This window comes from Cetorhinus maximus, chromosome 3 (assembly GCF_964194155.1).
Source record: "Cetorhinus maximus chromosome 3, sCetMax3.hap1.1, whole genome shotgun sequence".
Taxonomy (NCBI): Eukaryota; Metazoa; Chordata; class Chondrichthyes; order Lamniformes; family Cetorhinidae; genus Cetorhinus; species Cetorhinus maximus.
Window position 1 is genome coordinate 58,914,126 of NC_135881.1, and position 15,143 is coordinate 58,929,268.

The following is a 15,143-nucleotide window of genomic DNA, read 5'->3' on the forward strand; positions in this document are numbered from 1 at the left end:
TCTTAATCAATCTCTTGGTCCTCCTTTGTTGAATTCTAAACTGCTCCCAATCCTCAGGCTTGCTACTTTTTCTAGCAAGCTTATATGACGCATCATCCCAGAGTCATCTGGATGGATGGCCCTGGAATGTGCACCTGCTGATCTTCCTCTCTATGGGTGCCCAAGGGCCCCTGGCTGACTCCTTGAGAGGAAAGGGCAGCTGGAGTGAGCTCGAGATGCTTCGCCATTGACACTGATGGATGCCTGCAAGTGCCTCAGTGATGGAGTGCAGCTCCTGCAGCAGTGCAGGGCCAATGTCTTGGACCAAGCGCAGCACGGCGGCTGCCATCCTACCAGTGTTGACCATGGTGTGTTGACATGCCAACACTATCACCTCAGACTTAGGGCGGATGGACTCCTCTGTTATGCCTTGCAATCTGAGGAGTGCAGCGGACATTCCTTTCTGATGTTCCCAAGCTTGTCTTTGCAGCTCCAGAAACTGAGGAATGACCGAGTCCAGAGGCACTGCATCTGATTCAGACTCAGCAGATTTCTGGCCTCCAGCAGTCCTCTGAGTGCTGGAAACCTGGGAAGTCCCTGCCGCCGCCTGCTGTGGATCAGACAGTGCAATGTGCTAACCAGATTGTGACCTGAGGCTCCTCTAGAACTAGCTGCTGTCGAGGTGTGTGTCTCTGTGTAGGTGGAGGGCTTGGGTGAGTGCTATGACGGGCCTTCAATTAGGCTGTCATCAGATTCTTCTTCTGAGATGTCTTCGGGGCTTGAGCCGAGGGTCCCTTTCATTGTCCTCCTCAGCTGCTTTGCAGATGTGCCTGAAAGAGAAAGGAGAGATAATTAGTGCATGACAGGGGACTGCGGAACAGGGGAACTCACTCACAGCATGGTTTTGTGACGGAGGTTGCGCTGTTGGATCCTCTCTTGGTTGAGCGCCGCCGACCTCAGCACAGGAACAGTCCAGATCATCGCCAGCCAGCTGGATGACTCTATTTTCAAAGCCTGTGAGGACCTTAATGTCGGGCATTCACCTGCCAGTCTGCGACCTCTCCCTTTTGTTGTGTGCCAGCTTCCCCTGCATGAATACAGATGGAGAGAGTGTAAGCAAGACGCCTACCAGGCCAGATGAGAAGGATGCCTGGCATGTGTGGGTGGTGAGTGATGCCATGGGTGGATGAGGACAGGATCTTCAGGGCAGATGAAGGCATGTGTGAGAGAGTGGATGGTGATGTTCCTTGAATTGGCAGTGACTGAGATCCCTGTGGGTGTGTGATGGGTTTATGAGTGTGTGAGTTGAGAATAATGAGGACAGTGACTTCCCCTGGCGAAACGGAGGAGATCATTCATCCTCTTTCGGCACTGGGTGGCTGTCTTCTACTGCAGGACGTTGGCGCTGACCACCGCTGCCACTGCCTCCCATGCTGGATTTGTCACCTTGTTTGCTGGTCTTCGCCCAGAGCGGGAGGACTTCACAGCGGACCTCCACTGCGTCCCGTAGGCACTTGAGGGAGGCGTCGCTAAATTTGGGGGCAGCATGTTTCTTCCCTTTGGCAGCCAACACTTTCCAGCAGCTTTCGATCCCTTAGACCGTGCTAGCTCTGTGCAGGGGTGCCCTTTAAATATGGCGTCTGGATTATTGAAGACCTGAGATGACTGTGGGCGTATCCCAGTGATCCGGTGTGTTTCCTGAGAATGCATTATTAATGAGGCACTGGGAAGGGGACGATACGGCATGAAAACCCAACATTGCAGCCGGCGCATAAAACAACTTTTTTCACGTCCACTTCCACACTTAATGCAAACACTGGGATGATTCTGCCCCCCACTCTTTTTAGCTCAAGACCAGAAGAAAATATCTCACAAAGGGACATTAGATCTGTGGATTTACACATTTTGGGGTCAAAGAAATTTGAAATCTACTTACAATGTTTACATACAAAATTCACAATAAAAGTTTCTGAACATGTTCACCCATGTCCATCTATTGAAATGGGAAAATAAGAAAACAGAAATAGGACTAAATACAATTAGTAGGGAAATCATGAAATTAGGGGAGAAAAATGAACAAATGGAAAGACACTTAAATGGTTTGCTGCAGTTTAAGAAGCGGGCTCACCACCATCTTCTCAAAGGAAATTAGCGATGGGTGACAAATACTGACCTTTTCAGCATTGCTCATATCCCATGAAATAATTTTTAAAAATGCTTAAATGGTGACAAAGGCATTTCTGGATTATGTGACTGTATTGCTCTTGCATTAAACTATACTTGGGACTCATGAAAATGCCCTGTGGGAAAACATTTGAAGCATTAAAATTGTATGTTATCTCACTGCGCTTGGCTCTTAATTAAAAGATTATAATTAATTTTCTACATAATTCTTCAGGCACTGCTCATACATTTACCATCAATTCTCCGTGCCTTTTGCATTCACCATTAATTTGTGTTATATTTCACTTGACCCTCCACTTGGTACTCACTCAATTATTCACACAATTAATTATACGTCAGTCCAAATGTCTCCTTTTGTTCCTATCTCATCAATAATCTTCCAAGGATTGGTTGATACGGATTTATATTCCGTGTTTTACATTCCAATTGTTTTACAAAAAATATAAAAGAAGGAATTAAAAGCAAAAAATAAGAAAAAGATATTTAATTGTGAAACTCTGTCCTACTTCTTAATCATTCCAACATATATTTCCTTTCCACCATACCTTTATGTGCAAGTTCAGGAGATGCAACACCTGTCCTTTAACTCCGACCTTCCCATTCCCATGTCCAGGGCCCCAAAAACCTTTCAAGGAGAAACTGTGATTTACTTGTACTTCTTTCAATATAGTATAATGTAGTCACCGCTCACAATGTGGTCTCTTTTACACTGGGGAGACCAAAGGCAAATTGGTGAGCACTTTGTAGAACACCTTCTTTCAGTCTGCAAATGGAACCCTGAGCTTCTGGTCACCTACCATTTTAATTATTGACCCCACGCCCACTGTGAACTCTCTGTCCTCAGCCTCCTACAATGTTACATTGAAGCTTACTGTAATCTTGAGGAAGACACTTAGGTGCAGTTAGGGACTTTACAGCCTTCCAGACTCAAAATTGAGTTCAACAATTTCATACAAACAAGGAGCAGGAGTAGGCCATTCAGCCCCTGGAGTCCGCTCCACCATTTAATAAGATCATAGCTGATCTGACAGTAACATGAAATCTGCATCCCACCTACTGCCAATAACCTATCACCCCCTTGCTTACCAAAAATCTATCTACATCTGCCTTAAAAATATTCACTCTGCTTCCATCAACTTTTCAGGAACAGAGTTCCAAAGACTCACAACCCTCTGAGTGAAAACATTTTGCCTGACCTCTCTTTAAATGGGCAACCCCTTATTTTTAAACAGCGACCCCTAGTTCTAGATTCTTCCACAAGAGCAAACATCCTCTCCACATCCTCCCTGTCAAGACCCCACAGGTTCTTATAGGTTTCAATCAAGTCGCCTCTTACTCTTCTAAACTCCAGCGGATACAGGCCTAGTCTGTCCAACCTTACACCATAAGACAACCCACCAATTCCAGGTATTAGTTTGGTAAACCTTCTCTGGACTGCTTTCAATGCATTTACATCCTTCGTTAAATAAGGTGACCAATACTGTACACAATACTCCAAATGTGGTCTCACTAGTGTCCTGTACAACTGAAGCGTAACCTCCCTACTTTTGTATTCAATTCCCCTCCCAATAAAGGATAACATTCTATTCGCTTTCCTAATTACTTGCTGTACCTGCATACTAGCCTTTTGTGATTCATGCACTAGGAGACCCAGATCGCTCTGCACCTCAGAGCTCTGCAATCTCTTACCATTTAGATAATATGCTTCTCTTTTATTCTTCCTGCCAAAATGGACAATTTCACATTTTCCGGCATTATACTCCATTTGCCAGAACTTTGCCCAGTCATTTAACCTATCTATGTCTCTTTGTAGCCTCCTTATGTCCTCTTCACAGCTTACTTTCCTACCTATCTTTGTGTCATCAGCAAATTTGTCAACCATCCCTTCAATCCCTTCATCCAAGTCATTTATATAAATTGTAAACAGTTGAGGTCCCAGCACTGATCCCTGTGGCACACCACTCGTTACATCTTGCCAACCTGAAAAAGACCCAATTATGCCTACTCTCTGCTTCCTGTTAGCCAGCCAATCTTCTATCCATGCCAATATGTCACCCCTATACCATGAGCTTTTATTTTCCACAATAACCTTTGATGTGGCACTTCATCAAATGCCTTCTGGAATTTCAGATCATAAACTCTGACCCTATTTTTTTCAGACAGGAGCTCTTAGTAATGATTTTGCTGCAGTATTTCCCAATTTATACCTCCTTTAGATCTATCTTTTGTGACTTTACTTGTCCCATAACCATTCCCTTTTGCCTTGCAGCATCATTCTGTTTGTCATTCAATCTCCCTGTCTTCCACTCTTTTCCCCTTCTCACCTTTCCCTCCCTTTTTACTTGCTTAAAATCCATTACATCTATAACATTTTTCAGTTTTGATGAAAGGTCATCGATCTGAAACATTGGCCGGAATTTTCCAACCCCCACCCCCACCACCCCGTGGAGGGGCCAGTGTGCCATTGAAATCTCCATTTACATCGGCGGGACAGGAAGATCCTGCTGGCGTGAGGGGCTGGAAAATTTTGGCCATTGACTCTGTTTCTCGGGCTACAGATGCTGCCTGAATATTTGCAGCATTCTCTGTTCTTATTTCTGATTTTTAGCATCTGCAGTATTTTATTTTCATAATAACCTGATTTAAAGGCATGAAGACAGATTAGGAATGCTTGGGCCATCGAATGGTATTGGTTAATCATCATTAAAATGTAGAAAGTAATGAACAATTATTAAAATATTTTGAGAGGAAAGAATTTTGCCAAGTTCCAGTTTTGGGGCTGAGGCAATAGGGAATTGGCAGTCCATCCAATACTCCACCCCATTTTCTTTTCCACTGACTCTAATGAAAACTAAAATTGGCTGGAATGTTAAACTGGTTTCCAATTTACTACCACCCATTTGCATGATCAACCAATATGGATTTCATCCCCATTTTGACTAGTTTTGGGTTTTGCACTTGGCGATGGGTATTGAGATTCTGAAGAGGATGTAGAGGAGTAAAGCTAGGATAGTATCTCATACTTAGATCACATAGAAGGATACGGCCAGTTTATCTTGTTCATTAAGGAGAAAAAAATAGGCTCAGTGGGAATATGATTTAGGTTTTTTGAAGTAGGAAAGGAATAGATGTAGATTTCGAGATATGAAATAGATACTCGGGGTAGGATAAGAGGACATGCTTCTGATGTGGCTAGAAACAGAACAAATGGCAGCAAGTACATCTGTTCTTAGAACCTAATCCTCTGCTGTAAAGGGTTAATGATGGATGTGTTAAGTACGGGGCCACTACATTTTTGAGAAGATATTTAACAAATTCCTGAATTAGAGGACATTTTGGCATATTGGAAGTGTGTGGATTAATTTATTTTGCCTAGTGATGTGTCATGAATAATCATTATCTCCTGCAGCATGTTTGATTATCTTATGAAGTCAGGCATAAATTTCTCTAAGTTTTCTTCCAATTGCCAACAGCTGTTATTCTCTGTAGCTTCACTTTGCCTATCCCAGGAGTTTGCATTACTAACAGTTGCTGAGCACAGTGCATGAGGTGGCACTATCTAGTACATAGGGGGTAAGCACTAATGGACCTGAGGCATTTTCTTGACAATTTTTCACATTTCAGAATGCACAGATTTATCCTATATATCCCTTTATCCTATATACATTGCTTTTTACGTTCATAAAAAAGATTTTTCCATCTCCTTTGACAAAATCATGAGCACATACATGACTGAGATCGCAATAAGAAGAAAGACCATTTTAGTTTATCTGAAATAAAGATTTGTTTCTCTGGAATAAAGGTTTGGTGTACACAGATCATATTATATTTTTAAAAAGAAGATCCCTCTTAAACATAGTCATTCATGTATCACTGTGAAAACTTACCATCCATTCTTTTCTTATCTGGGAAGATGCCAAGGTTCTGGGCCAGGCTCTGAGCAAGTGTGACAGTCATTGCACCAGCAGCTCCAAACTGAAACAAAGCATCAGACATCGTCTGTAATGACCCTCCAATTAAAAAAAAATAGCAAAGTCGTTTTCAGTTTCTTCACTACAAAAGACATTAAGAGGATTTTGGGGAGGACAAACATGGCAAGTGAATACACAATAACTGGTAGGATTCTAAGAAGTGTAGATGGACCTTGGAGTGCATGTCCACAGATCCCTGAAGGTAGCAGGACAGATAGATAAGCTGGTCAAAAAACATTTGGGATACTTATCTTTTATTGACCAAGATCTAGAGTATAAAAGCACAGAGATTATGCAAGAACCGTATAAAACACTAGTTACATCATAGCTAGAGAACTGCATACAGTTCTGGTCACCGCATTACAGGGAGGATGTGACTGAACTAACAAGGGTACAGAGGAGACTTACAATGATGTTGCCAGAAATTGAGAATTTTAACTATGGAGAAAGATAGCTTAGGTTGGGGTTGTTTTCTTTGAAACAGAGAAGACTGAGGGGAGATTTAATTAGGGTGTATAAAATTATGAGAGGCCTGGAAAGAGTGTATAGGAAGGACCTATTGCCATTAACAGAGGTCAATAACCAGACAACAAATACTTAAAGTACTTGGTAGAAGGATTACAGGCAAGTTGAGGCAAGGGGGGTCTGGAGCTCACTGATAGGGTGTATGAGGCAGAAACCCTCATTACATATAAAAATCATTTGGATATGCACTTGAGGTGTTGTAACCTACAGTGGGATTAGGCTGAATAGACCTTTATCAGCCGCACGGCCTCTTTCTGTGCTGTAAATCTTTCATTGCTTCTATTGTGTTATTTAAAATGTTCTCACCATGTACAAAAACAATGGCTGTGGGTCAGCTGCCCATTTTACACCCAACAGGTTTTCCTTTATGAGAAAGAAAATTTGGGTGGGATGTAAAACATGCGACCAATCAACCGCTGGTCATTTACTTCTTGGCGGGAACGGTTAAAATCACTCAGGATGGGGAAGCTTTTCAATAGCTCTGCTCAGCAGAAATGGGGCACTAGTAACTCAACATCAAAGAGAAAGACTTACAGCCCAGTTCCAACTCCTGAGCTGGCTAATGCCATCTTGAAAGGTGCCCCACTGGATTGCTAGAATACCTGCCTGTATCAGGAGGTAGATCTCAAAAATGCACAATGCTTCCCTCCACTGGACTTGAAACTCAGGATATCAGATTTTCAACACATTTGGAGTTAGTATTTAACTTTTGCTGTGTCTATTATTGTAATTGTAAAAGGAATGAAAAAACAGTAATAAAATCTGGTGTTAAAATAGCTAAAATTTTGCTTTTAGTTTCCTATGACTGTAAATACAGGGCCTGATTTTAACTGCATAAGTGAATGGGTTTTGAAGGGGTTAAAATTGGGCTCACAGAATCTCTAAAATATGAAATAAATTTTTTGCTGCTCTTTATTTTTTAGGAACCTAACCATTGAATCATTATGATTTGGGCAGGTGCTGTCAGAAATTGATTCACAGCTGTCATTATGAAAATGTACATCCTTCAAAATGATGAGTGTGAATAACACACGTAATTTTTTCACACACAACAGGTTTTATTCATAGCTGCTATTTTGAAAATATGGAAGCCTGGGCTCTGAATAATAATGTTCCACATTGCACAATTTAAAATTGAGGTTCAACATCCACCTCTGTTTTTATGTTAAAATGCTAGCAGCCGTTCAAACTATTTCACTCCTCAACCTTGTCAAGTACATTTTTGCAAACTTCACTAATAGAAGCAGGTTTATCTGCATATCCATGCAGCAAATCTGCACATTGCTTTGATTGTACACTGCAGTCTTGTAACAAACAATCCTGCACACAATGCCGCGTACTACAATTGTCCAGCTTATGTAACTTAATCTATTTACAGTAAAGGTGTACTTAGATTTCCTGGACTGTGCTTAGACATTCCAGTCACATACCACTGAACTGTCTGCTACTGTTTAACACAACAGAAAATATTTAAAATTCCCCTGTGGCCTCTAATCTGCTGCTAAATTAAAGGAGACGGATGTATTCCTTTGGCACACTTAGCAGTGAACTGCTAAAATTGCAACTGTATTAGCGGTAATCAACAAATTGAAAAGTTTAATTTAAAAATAATAATAGAAAACAAATAGGATTACTGCCACATTAAACGTGAAAGAAAGGGATAAGAGCTGACTCCTGCCTACCTGCTGCCTGGCAGCTTTTGCTGCAGTAGGCAGTATAACAGACTGACTTGGAGGGAGCCGAGGCTGACTGCTAGGTAATTAATTTCTTAACCATTTAAAAATAAAAGCATATTTTAACAAACTGTATTCTGGCAAAATAAAAGGCACTAAATATTACTAAAATAAACATATCCACTCAATAGATTTTACTAAAGTGGCATTATGATCACTAGGTAATTTTTGTCCTTAGGTCCCTGTTTTCTTTTGGTCACATCTACTATCCATGGCAAGGATGCAAGTGTGAAAGCTACTCAGAAAAGACTTAAGGGTCAGTGTATATAGGTTGTTAAAATATCACAAACAGGTCCATTCCACATGTGCTCTAACCAAGGGTAGGTTCTTGGCTCATTGTCTGCTGATACTCCATGCTGAGCTATTTTCCTTGGCAGTTTTTGAGAGTGGTAGTTTGCCACTGCCTTTCACTCTCCAGGGCATGGCAAAGAGACAGGTCCCAAGTCTACCCCAGCTGGAGCAGGAATTGAACTGAGCCACACACTAGTCACCTTGCCAACTGAGTTAACCAGGGCCCCCTCACAACCAGGTACAAAAAATAACTAAAAAGGCTAATGGAATACTGCCTTTAATAGCTAGAAGACTAGAATACAAGTGAGTTGAAGTTACACTGCAGTTATACAAAGCCCTAGCTAGATCATACCTTGGAGTACAGTGAGCAGTTCTGGGCACCATATCTTAGGAAGGCTTTATTGGTCTTGGAGAGAGTATGGCATAGATTTATCAGAAATGTAACTGGGCTCCAAAGGTTAAATTACAGGGAGAGATTATACAAACTAGGATCATATTCTTTGCAGTTTAGAAGGCTAAGGACTGATTGTATCAAAGTTTCAAGATATTAAGGGGAACTGATAGCCTAAAAATTAGAGCCAGGTCTTTCAAGAGTCAAGTTAGGAAAAATCTCCACATGCAAAGGGTAAGAGAAGTTTGATACGCTCTTCTGAAAATGATAGTTAATGCTAGGACAACTGTTAATTTTAAATCTGAGATAGATAGATTTATGCTAACCAAAGCTACTAAGGGATATGGGACAAAGGCAGGTACATTACATTAGGCCACAGATAGCCCTGATCTTACTGAATGGCAGAACAAGTTTATGGGGCTAAATGTCTTATTCCTGTACTTATGTTCATAGAGCTGCTCTTAGTGGTTCACTGGGAGGCAGTTGGTCTCAGTTCTAACGTTTATCAAAGCAATACAACTCAGCATGGCAACCTGGTGACACAGGAAACTGAACCTGCATCTCACCATTGCATTGGTACAGCCCACCTTGCAATTGCCCTATGGCAACTTAAATGTTAGTAGAGCAGGAGATTTACCTCATTCACTCCGCCACCTTTAGAATCCGTACAAATCCCACCAACGTATGCTACTCCACTCTGGCTACTTTTAAACATAGTTCCCCTTAAAGTAAAGAAAACAGTCTTTAACTTCAGATATATTTCAAAAGATATATCAGAGGAATAATGATTTGACATTGCAGGTGTCATTACCTTCATTTCAATGCATTCAAAATATGGTGAACCCACCACATGGATCCAAGAATGGACTGCTGACAGCTCAGTTAGGTTGCATTATGACCAGGAGTAAGATACTATTTATTAACTCTTTGAATTCAACTTATATATACACATTTTATATTTATAATATATGAAACCTCTTTTGTCTGCATGCAATTTCTGTATGTGCCATTTAACATTTTTGTCACATTTTCTCTTAACCTTTTCCATTATAAATTCCAATGTTCACATGGATTATAATTTAAGTTCAGTGAGTGAGGCACATGTTTCATCGAAACCTCACTAAGTGGCTGTTACTCCTGCAGGTGACTCAGTGTCACATATTTGCATTGTTAAAGGTGTCACACTACGTGACCCACATTAGCTGCTGGTTTAAGGCTAGACAGCTAGAAGCACTGGAGAGGTTCTCCCAATCTGTAACATTGCCTCCCAAACTCCCACTGTGACTTTGGTGGAAGATTGATGGAAAGCCCAGGGAAGGAACATAAATTGCCTTTTTAGCCGTAACTCCAGGGATTCCACTAATCTATCATACCTAAAATATTACCTGCAAATGCAATAAAACAAACTTAATTTAATTTGAGTAGTTGAATATATATTTTTTAATGATTTTAATGCTTTATGGCAATTACTTTAATAGGATTTCCATTTCCATTGTGGAAAGGTTATGACAGATTGTGATGCTAGAATACTTGAAGAATTGGTTGGTTCTGCCTGCACTTCCACACTGAGGGCACTGGGTGGTAGTGTGGAGCAGCACAGGATCTTACTGCCATGATGTATTGTACTGTGCCAGTTCTAATCTGTTGAGATCTGTAGATTAGATGAATTTTAACTTCTTTTTAATCAAATAATTTTTTTTCAGTATTTTTTTGTACAGGTAACATTTTGCACTCTAAATATACTCTTTGCCCAACCTCTCTCATTCCCTTCCTATCGCTTAAAATAAGTTAATCCAAAATTTAATTGCATTTTTTCCAAGTTTAATAATCAACAATTTATATATTAATAAATCAATATTTTACCTAACTGTTTTATACATGTTTGTGAATTATTCTCAGTCATCTCTAGTGCCTTCAGCTCCTCCAACTGCCAGCTAACTTTTCCTGAGGCCAACATCCTCCTCATTTCACCCCCATTACAATGCAGGCGATCCACAGCCTTCCCTGCTTCTGCCAGGTTTAGCATTGAAACCATCTTAGCAATGCCGTCCTGCGATGAAGTGTCTTCTCACTCACCAGCAACCCAATGGCATAAGCCCTTTCCTGCCATGGGAAACCTGCTCTTACCAAAACCTCCCGCTGGGATTAAATTTGTGTCCTGCATTGGGAAAACAACTTTTTCCCTCCACCTCACTAAGGCAAATATGTGGCCCACTGGGATACAGAGAACCAGGCACAGTGGGGAGAAGGCTACACTGCATACCCTGCATATATTGCTGACACCTCCCATCCTTGGTTCTTCATCGCCACCCCCTCTCTTGCTCCCCCTCTCTTTTCTCCCTTTTTCCTTCTATCACCGTCCTCTTCCCCCTTTCCTTGCCGTCCCTCTTTATCTCCTTCCACTCTCTATTCCTCTTCATCCTCCTCTATTTCCACTCTCTCCCTCTCCATCCCTCCATCTTCTTTCACTGAGAATTCACCAGCTCCACACTGAGGTAGTGTCCCTTCTTCTGCATCCATTCTCCCAACCCTTCTCCCTTACTTTCTTCCTCCTCCACCTCCTTTTATTGAGGTTAGCATGAATTCAAATAAAAATAAAAATTATGGGAGGGAGTGATATGGATCTTACCAGACTAATTAGAGTGGAGCAGTGTTTACAATGGTGCTATGTCAGCATGAAGCATTCTTGCAGCAACGTTTCAATGCAAGGTAGGGCTTTCCTTACACTACACCAACAATCTACTCTGTACCTCATTTCCAATAGTCCTACTCTATCACTCCATTTCTCATGCTGAACATTCTTGTAGGCCTTGTAGTTGAATGAGATTTTCAACTCATACCACTTAATGACATGTTAGAGGAGTTTTCATCTGGAGGATGTGCACCCAACACAAACTAGATTAAGACTTATTTAAATAATTTCATATTAGGTCCCTTACATGCTTCAAAAAGAGAAGTGTTTTCATGGTTTAAGTCTGGACTAGATCTGAGTTCAGTTTCTTGAGGTAAGAGAAGTATCCTAGCCCACTATGCCATCCAGTAGTATAAATCTTCAAAAGTATTCATCACTCAATTTGAAAATTACTCTTCTTCATAGACCACAATACATGGCCCTGCCATGTAATTCCACCATTTCAGGCTGCTAATGATTGCATTTTTTTTCCTCTCCATCAGCAAAGCCATTGTTGGGATCATAAGCAAAACCATTGTTGACTCTTGTGAAGGACAACAGAGCAACATTAGTAATCATTGGAAAGAATGTTATTTTTGATCTATGATACTGCCAGGATTCAAAAAGGAACAATCACTACAGAAAGAGATAGCATAACTGAGAGGCTTTCATATGACAATTGTAGTCAGATGCTCAAAAGATCTAAAGATGCCAGAGCTTACATTAGGTTCAAGCTGGTGATATCATTGTTGTTTTATTCATAAACTAATGCATTTGACTGTGAAAGAAGCAGTTACATGGTGCACTAAGCAGAGGGTGAAACTCAGCACAGAAAAACAGCCCCTGGCTACTAAAATATCAGTTGGATATATCATACATGGTGGTTAATAGCATAATGGGGAGTAGTTGGCTATATCGCTAAAGGTGTCAGCGCTTGGAGTCTTGCTGTTACTGTTGTACATTCATGACTTGCCTATGGAAATGAGCTTGTCGACTTTACTGATGACACCAAAATAGGGCACTATCGAGGCGTCAGTAACTACGTATAGGGGCAGATGTAATTACAAGCTTTACTGAAGAATGAGGATAGGCAGACAGGCAGTAGATCAAGTTTCACATATATGCATGTTGATTATAAGAATCAGCATTGTAAGTATGCACTGAAAGTCATTGTATTAGCAAAGGAAAAATTAAAAAGCAGAAGGTGCAACACCTGCCCCTTTACTTCCCCTCTCCTCACCATCCAAGGGCCCAAACACTCCTTTCAAGTGAAGCAGCGCTTCACTTGCACTTCTGTCAATTTAGTCTACTGCATTCGTTGCTCCCAATGCGGTTTCCTCTACATTGGAGAGACCAAACGCAGACTGGGTGACCGCTTTGCGGAACACCTTCGGTCTGTCCGCAAGCATGACCCAGACCTCCCTGTCGCTTGCCATTTCAACACACCACCCTGCTCTCATGCCCACATGTCCATCCTTGGCCTGCTGCAATGTTCCAGTGAAGCTCAACGCAAACTGGAAGAACAGCACCTCATCTTCCGACTAGGCACTTTGCAGCCTTCCGAACTTAATATTGAGTTCAACAATTTCAGATCATGAACTCTCTCTCATCCATCCCCACCCGCTTTCCGATCCGCCTTTTTCCAATAATTTATAACTTTTTTACACTATTTTTTTCTTTTCCCTCCTATTTTTAATTTATTTCGATCTATTGTTTCATCTCCACTTTTTAGCCCATTTCGATTCCTTCCCCCCTCTCCACCCGCACTAGGGCCATCTGCCACTAGTTTGCTTCCCTTAATGTCCCCATTAGCACATCCTTTAGATAATATCACCACTGTCAACAACCCTTTGTCCTTTTGTCTATGACATCTTTGGCAGTCTCTTCTTAGCCTCCACCTATCACTGGCTCCCTATCGAGCTCACCTGTCCCACCCCCTTCTACCAGCTTATATTCCATCTCACTTCTATATGTCTTAGTTCTGATGAAGGGTCATACGGACTCGAAACGTCAACTGTATCCCTCTCCGTAGATGCTGTCAGACCTGCTGAGTTTTTCCAGGTATTTTTGTTTTTGTTCTAGATTTCCAACATCCGCAGTATTTTGCTTTTAAATTAAAAAGAGAGTGATGGCTAACTCAACATTTTCCAAATCTGGACAATGTGATGAGTGATTAAAAAAGCAAATCACATTCTGTGATACATAACCAAAAGGTAGAGTATAAATCTTCAAGGATTACCTTGTTGCCATACAATATTGAGATCAGATCTCATTTCAAATACAATATCACTTCAAAGCAAACCAGTATTATAGCATCTGAGGATAATTCATGACAGCATTGTTTAGGGATTAGCAATCTTCTCATTAGTAATACAGTCCTCTTTGACAGAATATCACATTTAATAAGCAGGGAGGCTAACTAGTTACCAATTTAAAAAAAAACATAATTCTATCTTTAATTATATACTGAGTTTCCAAATCCTTTGTAATTGATTTGGGGATTATTTATCTATAAACCTGAAGTAAATATACCAATACGTTTCTTGAAACATCACACTACATTGATGTCAGTTTACCACAAAAATCCAGATGGGACTTAAGGATAATGGCATCTCTTTCTTGTTATCAATGAGGATTTTATTAGTTATTGAGAAAGCAAGATGAAGAGTTAACTTACTCATTAAAGCTGAAAACCATAAAAAAAGGAATGATGTGGACAGGGGATGGAGGGGGAAAACTGTTTTAAAAAATCTCTACCATTTGCCACAAGATACAGAAATATTCTTGTGGGGCTTAGCAGTGCTTATTAAATATAACAATGATACTACCTCAATTACATGTATCATCATGTTCTGTCCTTCCAAGGAAAGGAAGAGAAACTACCCTATACTGATCTCACAATGGCTAAGCAATGGATCCCCAAATCCATATCCAGCATGCTTGATGTAAAGACAATTGTGATGGAGGAAGAGATATTAAACTCCTGACATCACTGATAGCACAAAATGTTTTGCAGCTCACTTTGAGTCCAGCATAAAATCTTGAGTGAGCCATCATTTCCTTCAGTTAAACATGAGGATACCCCAAGCATTTATTCAGTGCCAGACATAAACTCTGCCGCTTTGCCATTGATGTCAATTCCCTCCGCAACCACTCACTTAGAACAAAACCGTGTACAACCTTGGCATCCCGGTTGGCCCTGTGCTGAGCTTCGTACCCTACATCCTTTCTATCACCAAGTTTGTCTAATATCTGTAACATTGTCTGTTTCCATTCCTACCTCAGTCCACACGCCAGTGCAAAAGCTCATTCACAATTTTGTCATGTCCAGGGTCAATTACTGCAATACTTTCCTTGTTGGCCTTCTATTGTCCATCTTGCACAAACTCCAATGGATC

General features: G+C 40.9%; 1 protein-coding gene across 3 annotated transcripts in view; it reads right to left on the reverse strand.

The window, feature by feature from the left end:
• The window catches only part of adam22 (ADAM metallopeptidase domain 22), a 493,639-nt gene that overhangs the window by 249,313 nt on the left and 229,183 nt on the right, over positions 1–15,143 (reverse strand). For all 3 annotated transcript variants that reach the window (XR_013576156.1, XM_078538421.1, XM_078538420.1), the window contains exons 12-13: positions 9,712–9,796; positions 6,051–6,138 (exon numbers count right to left, since the gene is read on the reverse strand). Coding sequence is in view for 2 of the 3 variants with exons in the window: in XM_078538421.1 (XP_078394547.1) it covers positions 6,051–6,138; positions 9,712–9,796 (173 nt within the window). In the remaining variant the exon portion in view is untranslated. The remainder of the gene's footprint in view (positions 1–6,050; positions 6,139–9,711; positions 9,797–15,143) is intronic.